Raw genomic sequence first — 17,903 nt, 5'->3', positions numbered from 1 at the left:
TTTCAAATTCAAAAATCAATAAATAAAACATTTAGTCATGGAATTAACTTAACTCACATGAGTAATTCCATTGAAAGCAGTCAACCTATACAAATTCTGAAAATTAAGTACTTGGGCAAATGTTTGCATTCTTGTGGTAACAGATGACATTTTTTTAACTGTTTTACATTTGTTATCCGAGCTTTCTATTACTGAAAGAAGTTAATTTCTGATTAATAGTCTTCGTACCTAGTGTATATGGAGACAAGTGTCTATGGCCTAAAAAAGCCAGTAGGTTCCATAAGAATTAGATGTCCTGAATCACAGTGAGTAAAAACAAGGCAAGAAGGAAAAGGAATTGCTGAGAAGTTAACTAACTTTATTCCCCTTGGTCTTTAGTGTTGAGAATGTTGCAGAGATACATGACATGATAAAGATGAGATCATATCCAAACTAAGATGTCTAAAGAAGAAACACTGGAATATTTAAAAACCAATAAGTTATCAGGTTCAAGGAAGAGCATAAGAAAGAATTTGCCAAAAAGCTGAAGAATATATTGGCTTTCTCAGAAAAACCCATCATGTTCCTAGAGGACTGTAGAACAGTAAATATTCTACCCATTGTTTAAAAAGGATGTAGGGATACTCTGAAGGATTATGGTCAGTAAAATTTACGTCTCTGACAAATTGATTGAAACGATAATTAAAAATATCATTATGTGAAGTTCATTATACAGATGTTTCATATGATTCCTGTAGCGAAGAATTATATCTCACTAATCTTTTCTAATTACCTGAAGGGTATGGACAGAATAGAAGGAACTGTTTTACATGATTGATGTAGACTCCCAGAAAGGCCTGAACAAATTCCACAAATTCAGAAGGTGACTAGAAAACACAAAGAAAACACTGTGTTCATCATGAGTATAGCAAAAGCAAAAAGCACCTGGGCACCAGCATATGCAAGGCAGTGACTGTCACTGCTTGGTGTGCTGCTGGTGGCTGAAGCTAGCAAGGCATTAGGCTGATCAGAGACCGGAGTAAGGGATAAAATGGTCCAATGTTGCCATGCCTCCAAAAACGCTTACCTAGAATTTACACCTAGGACTGGTTAAGTCTTTTTAGAAAAGATGGTATGGCTACATTAAAAAAAGATATAAAAAATGCTTGAGACCTAGGAAATCTCTCCCTGAACTTCAAAGGCAGATGAAAAGCTCGGTATTGTTGACCCTTAGAAAACAGGTGAACAGAAGGAGTGGGATGAAACCCAATACAATCAAGGCTAGCACACAGTAGATAAAACAGAAAATTTCCTCCTCCTGTCTCACAGCCTGAAAACATGGGAAGCAAGGTGATATGTCAACACATATCAACATGCCACCCACACACGTTACTGCAGGCAGCTTCCTGTTAGCTTGTATCTCCAGGTAATTTGTTCCTATTAGCATTTAAGACAGCCTCTTTTGGAACAACAAGGGGAGTTTATTATGTAATTTCTACAAAGGTAAGACAGGGTGAGATTTCCTTTCTTAAACACTAGCTTTGCAGAAAGATGATTTTAAAAAGCCCCAAGGACTCTGCTTCAGACTATGATACTTCTCCAGGCGCGGTATGAGCACCAGTTTGAATTTAAGTGGGTGAGAAAAGGTTTTCTTGCTCCCACATCCAATGGCTACAGAATGTTCCAGAAAGGGGAGGAAGGGATGACTAATACAACCCAGTCACTCCAGCCCTTCAGTGCTCTGAGTCAGGAGTCCCCTGGGATGCTCTGGGCTCCACTGCAGGATGTGTACGTTTACATCTGTGCGGTGTTGTACGGTGCCTGGGCATGACCACAGCATCCATGGGGAGGCTGTGAGAAACTGCCCACTGCCTGTGGGCCTGGCTGTCAACCATACTGTGCCACTCATTTTAAAATAATGTAATATGTTTGTAAAGTCCTCGCTGCAGAATAATCTGAGCAGCTTTTGCAACGAAACCCCCAAATATTGAACAAGCACTGAAAACACACAGTTCTCCTGACCTCATCCAGAGCTTTGAGGCTTCCTAGAAGTCAGGTCCCAGGTTGAAGGGTTTGATCCTGGTGGTGCCTGAGATGTATTTAAGTAGATTCACTATTTAGCTAGAGAAGGGGACACAAATTTCCTTCATGTCATTAATTCAGGCTCAGTAATTGAAGCATGTGCATAAGGGCTCTCTAGGGTCCAGGCTATGGAGGATTCAGCAGAAGGGGTCCAGCAGGGCTGCTGATGCTTGGCTCTTTTGTGGAGGACAGAATACCAAAGGCTACCCAGTGCACTGAAAGAATGACTGTGGCATGTGTTAACCCAGCTGTGCCAGCTTCACTCAGCTAGCCTGGCTAACAGTAGCGAGGACACATGGAAAGACAAGCTTTAGTTTGGATTTGTGATGAGGGCACATAGCCAGGATCTGAAGAACATTAAAACACACAAAAATCAGTCCTTGACTGTGCCTATATGGCTAAATCTCTCCCGTGCTGCCTAGCGTAGGAAATCCACACAGGTATGCTAGCGCATGTACATTCACATCTTCACTTTGTCAAGCAGCACATCCCAAAGTGCCACCTCTGAGCATCTGCAAATGAAATAACTACATTTCAGCCTTGAAGATTTCAAAGCTGCCATTTGCCTTCAGCGAGAGAGGGGAATGGGGATGTAGTTTGAGTTCTTTACACACCCCAAAGTCACTGTTTAACCACTGCAGTTTGTAATACAAATTCAGGATGAAAGCACAGAGGCCTATCTCAAGACTGAAATGTATCTACTTGCAGCTGTGCTGGGATACTTACCCATTGCTAGCTGGTATGAGAGAGAAGTTGCTATGAGTTTACTTCTCAACAAATTCTTGAAAGGGAGCAATCTCTCACCCTCCCCCAGGAAGGCAGAGGGTGTCAGATGGACTTCTGCTGTCACTCTGTCCTAGCAGAAAGTAATACTGGGCTCCATAGGACTTCTGTAGGGGTATACAGTGCTTCCAGGGAGGCTGGGAAGCATATGTAATCATGTTTTTATAAAGAAAGACATCTTCTGTCTCTGACTGCCTCATTCCCCCTCTCTGCAGCTGTGTATTCATGACAATTACAGAAACAACCCCTTCCATAATTTCCGGCACTGCTTCTGTGTGACCCAGATGATGTACAGCATGATCTCGCTCTGCAGCCTCCAGGTATGCCCCCCACCTCGATAGCATCATTCCGTTTCCATCATGGGGCACATGTTTGTCCACTGAGCATCACTGTGCCACCTTCCTTGCAAATCAGGCCACCAGCTTGCTAGCAACTGATGAGCTTTGCAGTAGCTGCACTTTTTCAGTCCCTGGCGAGAGGAGGAGAGATGTTGCATTCCTACCTCTGGCTGCCTGCTCAGCCGTCCCGTCGCACACCCCAAGCACTGCACAGCTTTCTGAGGCTGCTGGGAAGATACCTCCACCTCCTGGATAGCCCCATTTTGTACACTGAAGCTCTTTTGACACTCTGATAGCATGAAACATCTATGAATCAGATCCAAAAGCCTACTAAATTACGGTCTGTGAATATGGTCTTCATCTGTGACACAAAATGTTCCCATGAGAGGTTTACTCCAAATGTGTGCTTGTGCGTGGGTGAGCTACTGCAAACAATGCCTTGCATGTACTGTATGCAGTATTCACGTTTGACCCATATTTTGTCCAAAACTATAGGCATCATTTGTTGTCACTGACTGGATAACTTGTGTTTATATATTCATTTAATTTATGTACAGACTAGAATTTATTCAGCTAAAAACCTTTCTTCTTCACAGTTGAACATCTCAGTTACTGCCCTAAGTCTGTTTTCTTGCCAGTGAGAATATGAAGAAAATCTTGCTTTAATGGAAGTTCATCCTATTCAGAAACTGTGGGAACACAACACTTAATTTTTCTCACTCTTTTCATAACCTTAGTTAATGCAGAATGCAATGGCAACTAAGCTATCTTCCAGCCCTCCCTTAACTAATCAGGATGCTCAAATGACTTACAAGAGACTGTACTAATATCTCAGTTCTTTTATATGATCTCTGAAGTAATAGCGGGTTTCAAGCAAATTGCCTCCTCTGAGCTGCTATTATTTAATGCAACAAAGGCAAATCTGAGTCATTTGTACTGGAAGGGAAGGCAGAATTCTCTGTCTTGACTGAAGTAAATTGATCTATGGAAAAATACTTCATTTTGCTTGGGTTTGCATTTCTCTGAAAAGTAACTGTGGGTGCTTTTTTTACTTCTTTTCATTTATGGGGATAGAGGAAGTAGAAATCATAATACTACATGAATATTTTGTATTTTACAGGAGAAATTTTCCCAAATTGACATCTTGATTCTTATGACTGCAGCAGTATGCCATGACTTGGACCATCCAGGCTATAACAATACGTAAGTCTGTCTCTTGCTTTTTCTTCCCTTAAAATTTATTGGGAAGGTAATACCAGCTGGCATTTTTGGTAGACCAGGTTTTCCTTCTCACAGCTTGGGCTGGCCATGACCTTCCCTCATGGCCCTGCTGTTCACTCACACGTGGGCCAAGGCAGAGCCTGCAGAGAACTCGGGTCTGGCTGGGGGCTGCCAGCTGTCCTTGGTTCTCTAAGGAAAATGCTTTTTCAGATTTCTATTCCAATACTTTCCCCAGCTCCTGAGAAACTAAGGTAAAATGTTTTACAGCTGAGAGAGAGGGCGTAAAGGTTTATAGCTCCATTGACTGAAATGGAATAATTACTCTAAAATGAAAAGGGTGATTTAACTTGCACATTATTTCATAATTATATATCATGAAGTGCATATTATTTGATTCATTATCATGTGAGGAAATTAGACTTGTTGACCCATGGACAATTTTGTGTGCATGTATGTATATGTGAAAAAGAGAGAGAATCTAATTTATTTGTTGTCATTCAGTAAATAAGGGCAGAACCCAGTTCTGACTGGGATCAGTGAGAATCTCTCCGTTGACCTTAGTGGGGGTTGAGTGAAGCCCAGACAGTTGCTTCTGTGTTTGTTCTATGTCATTTTAAGCTACAGAGACTTGGTAAAATTAAAAAAACTCCAAACCCTATGGGGGAATAGTGTCTGAGATTATATTAAAGTAATATCTATCTTCTTTAAAAATCTGATTTAGTAGTAACAATCAAAACATAAACTGCAGCTAATTGAATAAGTATTGAAAAGAATGTAAATAAAAGTAAGCAGCACGGTTTAGAGCAGCTGGTGTGTGTCTGCAGGAGTTCTCATTGTTTTTCTTCACATCAGCTATCAGATAAACGCACGAACTGAGCTTGCAGTACGCTACAATGACATCTCCCCACTGGAGAACCACCACTGTGCTGTGGCTTTCCAGATCATTTCCCAGCCAGAATACAACATTTTCTCCAATGTTGATCAGGACCAGTTCAAACAGATAAGACAGGTATGAATGCTGTTCCTATCTGTGTTGTACAAACTGTTCCTGAAAATATAAGTACTCACAGACTTCCCTGCTGTACAACATGAGTGAATCATTCTTGCTAGAGGGTAGGACTGAAAAAGCCCCTCACACTAGAAGGTTCCAAGAGCGATTCTTGGAAAATTTCCACAGCAGCACTCCCTGGATTGTCTTACTGAGAAATAATGAGTACATCCTGACTATTAAAGCCTGTGACATTTTGGCGGTAGATATTTATATTATTGAAGGAACCAATTAGCTCTGACTGGGAAAGAATTAAGCTCTCATGGCAGAAGTTTATGCTTTAAAAGAACATTGTATTAATTTTAAGAGGGGCTTCAAAATGGGAAAATATTTACAACAGCAGAACACTTGTACTGTTTGTTGAAAGAGGCTCTGGTGTACTGGGAGTCATCACAGCTATCTCTGAGACAGTGAACAATGCTGAGAATCTCATAAGAGCACCAAGGGCCAAAATTCGATCTTAGTTTCCATGTTACACGTTCCTTACACACCAAATGAAAAAATAGACCAATGTAAGGGCTCACATACTGGTCTGGCTGAGGTTACTGATTCTGGCAGCGCATGAGAAGCAGGCATGGGCCCAAAATAGATAGATCTGCATGAAAACCCACAACTTTAAATTAACCACATCTCCCATCATAAACTCTGCCCAGCAGGAGGATACAGAGCTCCTAACACATTGTCTGCATCTGGGTGTTTCAAAGCCCTTAATCCAAGGAGGATGAGCACAGAGAACATCCACATCTATGGATCTTCATCTCTTCCTAAGGCCACTAATAGTCAGCAGCAAAACCTATAGTGCTTTCCAAGGAGCCAAAAGTGGATCTTGGCAAATAGAGTGTGGCTTTTAACATCCTGTTGTACAGTTCATTTTTCCACAATTAGTCAATCGGAGAGGAAAGAGCTCAATGCCTCTGGAATATCACACCAGTGTTACAGATCAATCCAACCATGATCTTCATATACCATGAACTCTTTATAACCCTCTTCCAGTTTGCTTGGCAGTTTCAAGTCAGAAATTTTCCCTTTTGGTGTTAACAATGTAATTCATCTGAGCCTTTTTGTGTGTAAGAAAGACCCTACTTTGCTCTGCAATAGTAGACTTTGTAAAGAATGCCAAGTTAATATGTGAATGTGTTTTCTTTGCTAGGGGATAATTACGTTAATCCTGGCTACAGACATGGCGAGACATGCAGAAATACTGGACTCTTTCAAGGAAAAAATGGAAAATTTTGATTACTCAAATGAAGAACACATGACCTGTGTAAGAAGGTTTTGTAGAATGTTATTTTTCTGTGCATAGTGTGAAAACTTGTAGATTAACATTTATTTGTTTAAAAAACAAGATTCAATATACATTATCAAAAACTAATCCTTCCTACATCCTCTGCCCCACCAAAAAGGATTACAATTTGGAAGTGCTCTATATAAAATAGAGCTAATCCAGTCATCTTTGACACGAGGGAACTCTCTCCCCAGCTGCCTCTGAGTGTTCCACAAACAACTTCATGGTCGTTTGTGGCTGAATCTTTTCATGCAGCAGATAAGTGCATGTTCCACTGTGACACATCCCAGGGCTACAGGCAGGGAAACTGAGGTAGGGAGGTGATAAATTATTTACACAGGGTAACTGAGAGAGTGGAAAATAATCCAGATCATTTAAGACCTCTGATTTAATCCTAAAACTTTCCTTCCTGTTTGAAAACATTGCCTCCCATTGCATTGTAAAGACACAGGTTCTGGATAGGGGGAAAGGGGCTGGCAATAAGACTGCAATATTAAAGTATTATCCTCTTTCAGCTGAAGATGGTACTGATAAAATGTTGTGATATCTCCAATGAAGTCCGCCCGATGGAAGTAGCGGAGCCCTGGGTAGATTGCTTACTAGAGGAATATTTTATGCAGGTAAGAATGAGGGAGAAATGCAATTGCACAGGTTGCTGCTCTTCCTGAATCCCACCTCAGCTACAGGTGCTCTGCTGCATGACAGCCCAATCTAGCTCTAAGATGGAAAGGCTTCTTTTACAGAAAGCAGGAGAAGGATGTCAGCAAGAAAATCTCTTCAGAAAGCAAGTGAATGCAATTGACTCTAATTTGCAGGTGAAAGACAAAAACAACCTAGAAATCCTAATGCTAGCAGACTGAAGCTTGTTCTCTGTAAAGCGGCTGCCTTGCAAGTTAGTTTGACGTATGATTATTGAGCCGAAAGGGCAAGAGAAAGATGTCAAGTAAACGATATCAAATATCACACAGGAACTAGTCAAGATAATTTTCACTGTGTGTGAACATTTGCCTAAAGAGAAAGCAGATGACGAGCTGAAGTGTGCAGTCAGACTTTAAGCTCCCCAGACCATTGTTCCTCGCTGGATTCCCAGGTGGACACAGTTTCTGTTTGCTTAAAAAAGGATCCCTGGAAGAGTAGCCCTCAGATGCCTCCAGCAAACAGGCTCTTGAGCACTGTGTAAGTGCTGCAGCAGTGGGATCTCAAGAGACACACAGCTGCAGTGCTCTGAGGAGGGGATGCCGGAGCTTTCTTGCGTCTTTTCTCTACACCTTGATAGGGTGCATGCTGAGGAGAGCTTCTTGCAAGAGGCAGACACCTCAGATGATGTGTCAGAAACACTCCTTGCTCACCACATCTGCAACTTTTTACTCAAAATTACAGTATCTGTGTGCCTTACTATTTTGGCCACCCAGCAACAGCACTATGTACCAAAAGACCCAATAATTGAGAAAGTCTGCAACAGGGTATATTTTTGCATGCACATGCACAGTCTGTGACCTCCTTGCACATGCACCCACACAGAAACAGTGAGCTATGTGGTCAAGTAGGAAGCTTGGTAAACTCACCGCAGTCAATGGAACTGTTTTGCATTGACTCAGCTAGACAGGTTTAGTTTTAATCACTAGTAAAGAAAGATATGTATTTTCTGGTTGAATGCCCAAAAATAATCACTCTCTGAAGCATGATGAGGAAATCAAAGACTTACTGTTCTCTTCCAGAGTGGCAAAAGCCATGACCACCTTTCTGAACGCTCAGAAATATTTTACCTCACAAGTCCCATGGGTTTGCAAAGAGAACCAGGTGGCCTCATTGTCCTGAAAGCCTGGAGGTGAACACTTCCATGCCAGTACTGGGCAGATATAACTGAACAGAGTTCTCTTTATTCAGATGTTTGATCTCAACAAAGCAGGATTCATTGGCCTGAGGGAAGCATATTGCTATTCTGTGCTATCTTTGGACACTACAGAGATCTGTATCTGAAGGCTACTGCTCTTTAGCTAGAGATCTACTTGGTATGTCACTCTGCTCACAGGCTTCTAGCCGAGATTAATATTTGTTAACTCTGGATTTGTTCCAGAGCGACCGAGAAAAATCTGAGGGCCTTCCAGTGGCACCATTCATGGACCGCGATAAAGTAACCAAACCGACAGCACAGATCGGCTTCCTGAAGTTCGTTCTCATCCCCATGTTCGAAACAGTAACAAAGGTAAGTCACTCAAGGCCAGAAGCAGAAGTGGGGGCATGAAAGCTTCAGTATTTGCTCTGACAGGTGTTTAGTTAGCCAGGGAAACAAGGATGTACAGTTCACATCCTGCCTTTCAGCTCATTTCTAGCACGTACAGGTTAATGAATACAAAAGGAAATGTTGATCTCTCTCATTTTCACCTAGCTATTTCCAGAAGTGGAGGAGGTGATGCTCCAGCCCCTTTGGGAATCCAGGGACCGCTATGAGGAATTAAAACAGATAGATGATGCTATGAAAGAGGTAAGTTCTATATATCTTATTGATAAAACAAATGTTATGATTGAATAAGTCGAACATTGTAATTTAATAGCAGTTTCATTCCAAAACAGTAGGAATGCTTATGGCATAATCATTATCATGAGAAACACCTTCATTACACGTGGCTGGAGAAAGGTGTGTACCACAAGCAATAAGTGTGTGCAAGAACGTGCCCTTGCAGAGTCCATCAGGCACCATACAAGCATGCCCATGGGAAGGAAGCTGCTTACTAGAGAGGGACCTGGAGACAAAACACAGAAATAAGCACCTGAGGGGAGTTAGGGGTATGTTAGCAAACATACCAGGAAGAAGCTATACATTCCCCTGAGAAGGAGTAAGCCTGGCCTAGATTGCAGCAAAATGGCCTGGAGTCAGGCAGTTCAAGGCACTGCACCACAAATGCATATGTTTCTTTCTGGGAAGATACTTTGACTGACATGTCTCATGTTTCAAGAATGTGCCTGAAAATTTATGGGGAATTATTCTCATATGCACAGCATCCAGTAGGATTAAACACAGAACCAATGCAGCTATTTTATGGCCCAGGCTGAATGGGGACCTCCATTTACAGTGTCCCTCATTTTTGCCATGTAAGGCTTAGGGGAGGTAGGATACGCATGTAACCCTGTCTACTCTCTTCGGCCACATCTGCATTGCTTAACAGGGCAGAGGCTGAGGCCAGGTCCTGGGAGTGAGTGCCCCACACCTGCAGTGCAGCAACAGGAGTGCTAGCCTGGCTCCCGCAGTGCCCTGCAGCCTATGACACTGTCCTGCACGCCTTCCTTGCACTCCTCTGTGAGTGCTTCTTTTTCCTGCCAGGGCAGATGACAAAACCTGCCCAAATGGCATCACAGTGTGGGAGTTTTCTGACATGAACAAATGTTATCATGTAGACAGGATATTATCAGTCATTCTGTCATTAAAATAAATTGTTAAGTGCCCTAGAGTACTAGTTGTGCTGATGTTGTTTGATATATGGGAAATGAAGGTTCACTCACTTGATCATCTCTTACTGGATGAGGGGAATAGTAGCTTAGATCCCACCTCCTCTCAAGTGCTTTGGAGGAAAAGCCCCTCAGCAGCACAAATACAAAGGCTGGTTAATCAAAGAGCACAAGCTTTGAGGGCGCTAAGTTATAAAGGAGAAGAAAGTCTTTAAGGCATTCTTCAGTTTGAAGTGGAACATTTCTCAAAGGAGGGAAAAAGAACTCAAATATGACTGCCAGACTTTCTGAGTCCTGTTCATCTTTCAAGTTGAGCCTAGATTTTACTTTTAGTTTACAGAAGCTGTCAAAACAGAAATTTTGTACAAACTGATGGAGCTTTAATTATGGTCTGTTGGCACAAGAGGTCTTAGGAAAATAGGAGAAGACTGAATTCAGAAATATGCTGAAATAGGAGAAGTTAGTTAATAATCCAAGAGCGTAGCATGGCAGAGGATGAGAAAGACTGAGTGCTGTTTACAGGACATATGTGTTCAGATTAAAATGTGCCTGTGATATACCAAACTACTGGCTGTTATTTCCCAAGAAATGTTGCACATGCCTTGTGCAGAGATGAGCATTCAACTCACAGCCGTGGTGTAAAGTGGCACTGTGTGAGTCAGGGGTATTAATCCTGCTTTGGTCTTCATTTCAGTTGCAGAAAAAGAAATGTGAAAGTTTGACCACCGGCAGTACTGAAAAGTGAGATGAAAAAGTCTTTGAGCAAAACAGAAGCCCTAAGGTTATTCTGGTTTTGAGAAATGCTGTATTTGCCAAACAGATGTGGTGGCTACATCAAAATCCAACTGGGACTATGTATACGGAGAGGTGGCAGGCATGGATGCCCTGCCTGCCTGCCTGCCTGCTGGGCGCCTTGCCTACAGCCTGCAGCCTGCTCGCACAGGCACTGCCACCATCGGGCACCAAGGGCTCCTCTCACTCCGGCAGAACCATCGCAGCCCCCGGCCCCGGCAGGACTTCCCCTGCGGACATTGCACAGATTGCAGCACAGCTCAAATCTCCAGCAGATTTGGTGACCACACTGACCACGGTCTGTAGAGACAAAGCAGAATTTAGCTAAGGAGCCTTTTCTATAAAATGATCCACTGGCATCCAAAAACAAAAGAAAATTTGTTTTAGTCAAGATCCTATATGTATGTATACAGCAGTATGCTAATTACAGCAGAGCTTAACAGATGCTTATATTCTGACAGGGGTCCTGGCATATATTTTTGTTTGCCTAGTAGGCCCTAATGACACATTTCTCTGTATTATTCTCTGAATTTTATAGTGTTCACAGTACACTCAGAAGCCCAGCATAATGGATGAAATTTTTTTTGTTGTTTTCTACACTAGAAGAAAACAGAAGAAACCTTTGTGAGTTTGCAGGTTCACTTTGTGGCCTGGTACAGCTAGATGTCAAGGGACCCTTCAGCGCAAGCAAAGAAGGGAGCACAAAGCTGAAACCACTGTGCAATCCAATTTTTATCCTCATGGATGCAAAAAGCAACAAGAAAAACCTTCAAAGATGTACAGACTTTTTTTTTTTTTTTACTTTTAAACTGATCTGCTAAATAATATATTCTTATACAGAAATGGTTGTTGTTTTCTTTTGCATCTGCATTCACATGAGAACTGTCTCTGTTCCTAAAGACAAATGCTTTCATATTGAATACAAGGTAAGGGGCTGTAAAGGTCGCATTGGTTCTCCTTCAGAGGAGGAGCTTTAGAAACTTTTTCTATGGTATACTTGCATCATAAGAGAAATACTGAAAGAGCTTCACTTCCCTTGGTGACTTTGTAAAGGTTGGGAGCCAAGCTCTGCCCGGAGTTGCAGTCATGCAAATGGACAGCAGGCAACACAGCAATTCGCTCCGGTGCAACGCCTCATCAAAGAGGAGGCCAGAAGAGATCCCCCTTCCTTGTGCCCATGAGAGGTGAGCCACGACCACATCGCTCACCCACTCCTGGTCTCTCCCACCAGGGTAAGGTCACCCTCCCTGGGAGTTTTAGTGGACAGGATCAGTCCCTATCACAGCATGGCTGCTGAGACCAGTAATTCGCATGCACCCTGGCCTGCTGGCTCCTCCACCAGCAGCTGCAGGCATGCAGCCAGCGAGCACTGTGTGTGTTGCTCCAGTCCTCCTTGGCTCAGTTCCTGAGGCTTCCCCATCAACTTTGCTAGATGTGTTAGCAATAAGGGTAACACTAGTTTTACGCCTCTGCAAGTCCAAAGCCGCATGCATTGTCTTAGTTTGTTTTTCAAAAAGAGATGAGCAGGGGGGGGCTAATCTTTCCCCCTATGACCCATGAAACACTTTAAGAAACTCAGTCTCTCCGGCAGGTGCCTAGTACCAAGCTCACCACTGACAACAAACCCTGTGTCCTGCTCTGGAAATTCAGATTTTTTTCTCCTGTTGTTTCTGCACATTAATTCTGAGCTTAACTCTTGTTTCTCCCCTAGTGCTATTTCCCATGTTTGCTCTCTTTCTTTTGCACAAAACCGTATTACTTCAACCACTCTCCAGTCTCCCAGGGAGATCAGTATTACCTTGAAACATCCAGCCCTCTGCACTACTCCTGCTTGCACATTTCCAGTGACTCAGGACAGACCCACAACTAGCTCTCTGCTGGTACCTCTTTCTGCCTAAGCTGCCTTCTCCTTTAAACAGCTTTGTGTGTGTGTGGCTTTGGGCTTTCTGCTGCAAACTGGAAAAGGGTCCGATTCCTGGATTTGAACAGCCCTGGGGGACCCCAAGGGAGATAGGGAGATCCAAGCACAGGGTCAGCTCCAAGCTACACATCTTTATGAATGGATGAACTAAACCTTAGTTTTCATTAACCTCAAACTTTCAATGCTTGAAAGTTGGATCTGAATTATGTGGTTTGGGCCTTTTTTCTGTACTAAATCTTATAATCCGAAGTACATTGTGACCCAGATTGTTCTGCTGTGAAATTCTTCACTTCTTTTTCAAAAGTAAATCAAATTTACCATCTCCATTCAAGCGGATTTCCGTCACAAATCAGCTCCCAAAGCAGATGTGCTGTGCAGGAGCTATAAACAATTGCTTAGCATATGCCAAGTCCTGCATTGAGCGAGTTACATTAGATGAGAAAACCTTCTGTAGGAACTTGACTGCTCCTTCCTCCCACTAAAACTGTTTAAGAGGTAAAACCTGATAGGAAGTTTTGTTTCAGTTAGAAGGATTTTCTCTAACCATAAACCCTAATCCAAAAAGTATTTATAGATGTGCTTAACTCCCACAAGCCTAGTCACAGACCCTGGCATACAGTAGCTAATTGCACAGTGCAGGCTCCTTAGCTTTCTCTAGTTGAAGTTCATGGGAGTTTGAGAATTGATGGCCCTTGGTGCTTGTTCTGGCTCCATCAGTTTTAAGAGCAATCTGAAAAGTGTTTACTGGAGAGACGTGATCAGAAGACGTTGGTGAAATCCTGCTGACTTTATTGGAATTGCATCAGAAACGTGGAGAAGGGAATGCAACCCATCCTCAGGGCTGCACTAGTGGCTGTCACGATGCTGTAATGCACTGTGCAGCTTACTGAAAGAGCAGGCAACATCCACGTTGCTACTTACAGACAGCTGTAAAAAAGACAACATGCAATCACAACCATTGGTATAAATGGGAATACCACAGCCTTTTTTAATCTCATTCGACTTTGTAGTATTAGATTTTTAAGAGACAATCCTCCCATCATATGTTTAACCACGGGGAATGCAGGGCGTTCTTTCATAACTCTAGTTTCTTATACTTTTTCCATAATATTTGATGCCGTGATTCATATGCAAATTAATGGATTTGAGAATCTTGGCAATCAACCCATTAAAATGTCACACATTTTCAGGGTGACATTTTAAAACTACACTTAGCATGAAAATGAAGACTTATGAGGCAGCCAGACAGATGTCTCAAGAGTGACTGAATCTTTTCCCTCCCTAATCCAGTGAATATTATATCTCAGGGTTGTTGTTTCAGTTTACAGTAGGTGTCTTACAAAGAACTTTATATGACCTGTTGCGTGCATCTTTTCAGCATCATGACAGTGCCACATGCATCCCAGCCTTACATTGCTACACCTATACTTGTGATTAAAGTTTATTAACTATTCTGTGCTGATTAGCCTGGGAAACTAATGATGAGCCCTGGGATTTTACTTCTTGTTTTTTTAAAACTATGAGATTCCTCAGCCCCATATTCACTTCATTTTTAGAATGGCTTTCATAACCAGATCAAAGTAAGGCTGTAGTCTAACTGTATGTCAAGGAAACAGCTTTTTAAAATTGTGAATACCCCCAGTGCAGCCAATTTGCAATGAAAATTTAGTGTGTGTTAAATACATGGGTTATGTGACGCCAAAGAAGTATCTGTACATGGAAATTGTTAATCTCAGTGCTGCCTCTGAGCAGCAATAATAACAACATCTGTTCCATATGGGAGCAAAGCAGAATGCTGGTGTGGAGTATGAGCCCATCAGGAGAAGCTCTGTCACGTAGTATTCAATTTTCCTGTTTAAACAGTGAGCTTTTACTGCAAACTGCCCTTTCCCTCTGGAAATATCTGAAGAACAAGTCTTACCTTTGTGCCTGGTTTGTGGTATTAGGAGTGTACACACTTCTTGCTATTCTGTCATATTATTTTGTTTCGTTGTGAAGGTTTCTGTGAGAGAGCAGACACAGTGGGGCAAATCACCTACCCCACTAATGCAAAATCTAGCCATATTTACTTCTTTCCCACACTACCTTGATCTTCCTGTGGCAAGGTGGGGTATAAAACACAGAAACACGCCAATTAGTGACAAGGAGCACTCAAGCCTCAGTCTGCAGGAAGGATGCATATGACAGGACAGCCTGACACAGGGCCATCCAGCTGCTGCTCTGGCTGCCAAAGTAAGAAAATTACTTTCCAAGAGGTTGCTCTTGAACCAGGCACATCCCAGCTTCAGGCTGTGGTCCAGAGGACACCAGGCAGGTCCTGCCTTCCTGAGACGGCCTTCCGTATGCACAACTCTCTGCCATGCAGCACCCTTGTGATTAAGGTTGTTCAGTGTCAGCAAAGTAAAGCAAAGACTTTCTGAAGTGTGTTTAAAATAGCTTGGATGCTGCTTTTATAGGCAAGATGGCAGTGCAGTGGGCGATCTCTCCTTTCTCTCAGCTCTCCAGGTGAGTGCCTAGACAGAGGTATAAGTTTGTGCTTTGAAAAACTGGTGCATTGGAGTCCTGGTCTGTGTGTAGATGCTGTGATAATGCAAGAAACCAGTAGGTCTTAATAATAAACCTAGATCTGGCACTGGCTTCAAGTACCCTCTAGAGCAAGTCACCAAGCCAGGGCTTCCCTCTCCTTTCAAAGAGAGACCCCCCTCTGTAAAGCACTTTGTGGTATTCTGATGTAAAATGCTCCTCACTGCAAGAACCAACAGTTACCACTTTCAGAGAATACGGCTTCACAGAAACTTCTGGCCAAAACACTTACTAGATGTCCTCATAAATAAAGAAGCTGCAACCAATGAGTCAAACATCTCTTTCTTTGTGATCATGTTGTAGTAGATCTGGCTCTTTGCTAGTGAGAAGTCATACTTCTCACTATCTCACACACACACACAAAAAAAGCTTTCTGACTATTTTGGCATGTAATCAGGAATTACAGGTGTATGCAGGCACATGCACACAAAATGACTATCATCTGTAGACATTTGTGTAATACCACTCTTGGCTCTGTTGCAAGACAAACTTAGAACCAGAAGAGTTTGGAAAGTGTAAACTAGTCTTGTCACAGCCAACATTTGCTATAATGTCTCTGAGGAAAAATCTGTTTTCCATACTGTGTGGAAGCATACTTACTGCCTGGCTGACAGAGCCAGCAGATCCTCTGCCCTAAAGGAAGCTCCAAGGTGACAGGGACTTGGAGCACCTCTATTTCTTTCTGGATGAGAAGAGCTTGCTCCCAGCCTGCTGATGGTGTTCTGGGCTCAGGACAGCTGGGATGTGCTCCAGGCTGAAAAACGCAACAAGACAATCAACATGAAAACATATAAATCCTTCTCAAATCCATGCGTCCAAGCCATGCCCTTTAGCATGCACAGTTAATAGCTCCCTTGGTTAACCCCTGGAAGCCAGCTTGTCCCACAGCACTCATGCTACCAGAGAGCTGCCAGGCTTTGCAGCCACCCCACAGCACACAAGGATGATCTAAAGCACCTGTAATTAATGGGCTTGTGTATGGACAACTAATCTGTAAGACATTAGATACGCATGCATCTCAGTGGAAAGGCAGTTCCAGACCTGGCCCTGGCCTGGCCTAAACAAGAGAACATGAGTCAGAGGGAGAGGCAGCCAGGCCACCACACGGTAGGGGGAAATAGCATCCCCTTATAATTTTTCAGCCTCAAATATCATGGGATTTTTCCAGCTTTCCCAGATAGGATTAGTGGCTGGGTATGCATGGCTTGCTCCTGACATGATGTCTCCAGCTGCTCATCTGCTGCCTGACCACCCCAGCTCCCCACATCCAAAAGGGGAAAATGTCCCCCCACAAAGGACTATTGGTGATGGACATGTTGGGATCTGAGTACCGTGGCTCTTATGCCCAGCCACAACCACCCTCAGCAGCCAGCATTGCAAGGGCTTCAACGTAAATGCAAATGGCTGACAAAGTGAAGGCCACATGAACAGGACGTTGGCTCTTGAGGCCTTTCTGCTCCTTCCAGCTTTGTTTTCAGGGAAGATGGCTGAGGTTGCTTTTTGAAGGAGAACTTCATTTTTGGGCTGCATGGGGTTTTTTCATGCACTTTTCCATCTGGCCCTTCAGCACTTGCTCTGCTTTTCAAATGAACCTGCTGGAAACATAGCGGCTGTATTGTCATACCACTGCAGTCAGTGTCTGGGGATCGGCCAGTGCTTTCTGTCACACGAAAACCACCTTGTCAGGCTTTCACATTTGGGGCCATGTAAAATGGTACTGAAGGCTGAAATCCCCTCCTGCAGTTTAATCGTAAACGTAGCCAACAAGTGAGCCTGTGGCTCTGGAAAGCACATGGTGAGGCAGAGCCGGTGCCCACACCACGCAGGGGGGCTCAGCAGCACCCCAGACAGTGTGGGGCTGGTGGCAGCACAGTTCTCACCATGGGCACCAAACCCCTGGGGGACGGCAGGGAGCAGGCCACCGGCAGCAACACACCCCAGCAGCCCCCAAGGGACAAAGTGATGGGGAAAGAGGGAGCAGAGGACCACTGACATGGGAGTTTCTCAGCTGCTGGCTCCAGCCTTCCCTCTCAGCCATGTCTGCCCCTGCAGCCCCCCTTGTTCATAAATGAAGGAAGGGAGGGGAGTGGTGGGGAAAGCCTCTGACAGCCTCACAGCTTTGGGAATAAAAGTTACAGGAATAACAGATTTTCCAGTTTGATGAGAAAATTCCTCCCTCCTCCAAATTTCAGCACCAACTTGAAAGCTTGAAATTTAATTTTCTTAACCAAAAAAGCCTCAGCTAAATGAAGTGAACATTCAGACCAATGTTGCTTCATTATTGAACTATTAGTTCTCTTCCAAAAAAAGTTATTCATTTTAGACGAAATTGTCCTTGAAACAAACCAACCCACAACATCCCTATTAGAAATGTTTTCCACCATGTTTCCTTGCCCTGCTTTGAAACAACCTGCCAATTTGATT

The 17,903-nt window shown here is 43.2% G+C and overlaps 1 protein-coding gene across 5 annotated transcripts in view; it reads left to right on the top strand.

The window, feature by feature from the left end:
* The window catches only part of PDE9A (phosphodiesterase 9A), a 50,015-nt gene extending 38,197 nt beyond the window's left edge, over positions 1–11,818 (top strand). For all 5 annotated transcript variants that reach the window (XM_026845196.1, XM_026845232.1, XM_026845224.1 and 2 more), the window contains 8 exons: positions 3,060–3,164; positions 4,303–4,385; positions 5,256–5,412; positions 6,602–6,715; positions 7,252–7,356; positions 8,814–8,942; positions 9,126–9,221; positions 10,878–11,818. In XM_026845196.1, the coding sequence (XP_026700997.1) occupies positions 3,060–3,164; positions 4,303–4,385; positions 5,256–5,412; positions 6,602–6,715; positions 7,252–7,356; positions 8,814–8,942; positions 9,126–9,221; positions 10,878–10,928 (840 nt within the window). In that variant the 3' untranslated portion in view covers positions 10,929–11,818. The remainder of the gene's footprint in view (positions 1–3,059; positions 3,165–4,302; positions 4,386–5,255; positions 5,413–6,601; positions 6,716–7,251; positions 7,357–8,813; positions 8,943–9,125; positions 9,222–10,877) is intronic.
* The last annotated feature ends 6,085 nt before the right edge of the window (positions 11,819–17,903 follow it).

The sequence above is a fragment of the Athene cunicularia genome (genome assembly GCF_003259725.1).
Source record: "Athene cunicularia isolate RWA chromosome 1 unlocalized genomic scaffold, athCun1 chr1_part1, whole genome shotgun sequence".
NCBI lineage: Eukaryota > Metazoa > Chordata > Aves > Strigiformes > Strigidae > Athene > Athene cunicularia.
Note: the sequence above shows the minus strand (reverse complement) of the source record. Positions and strands in the feature narration are given on the sequence as shown.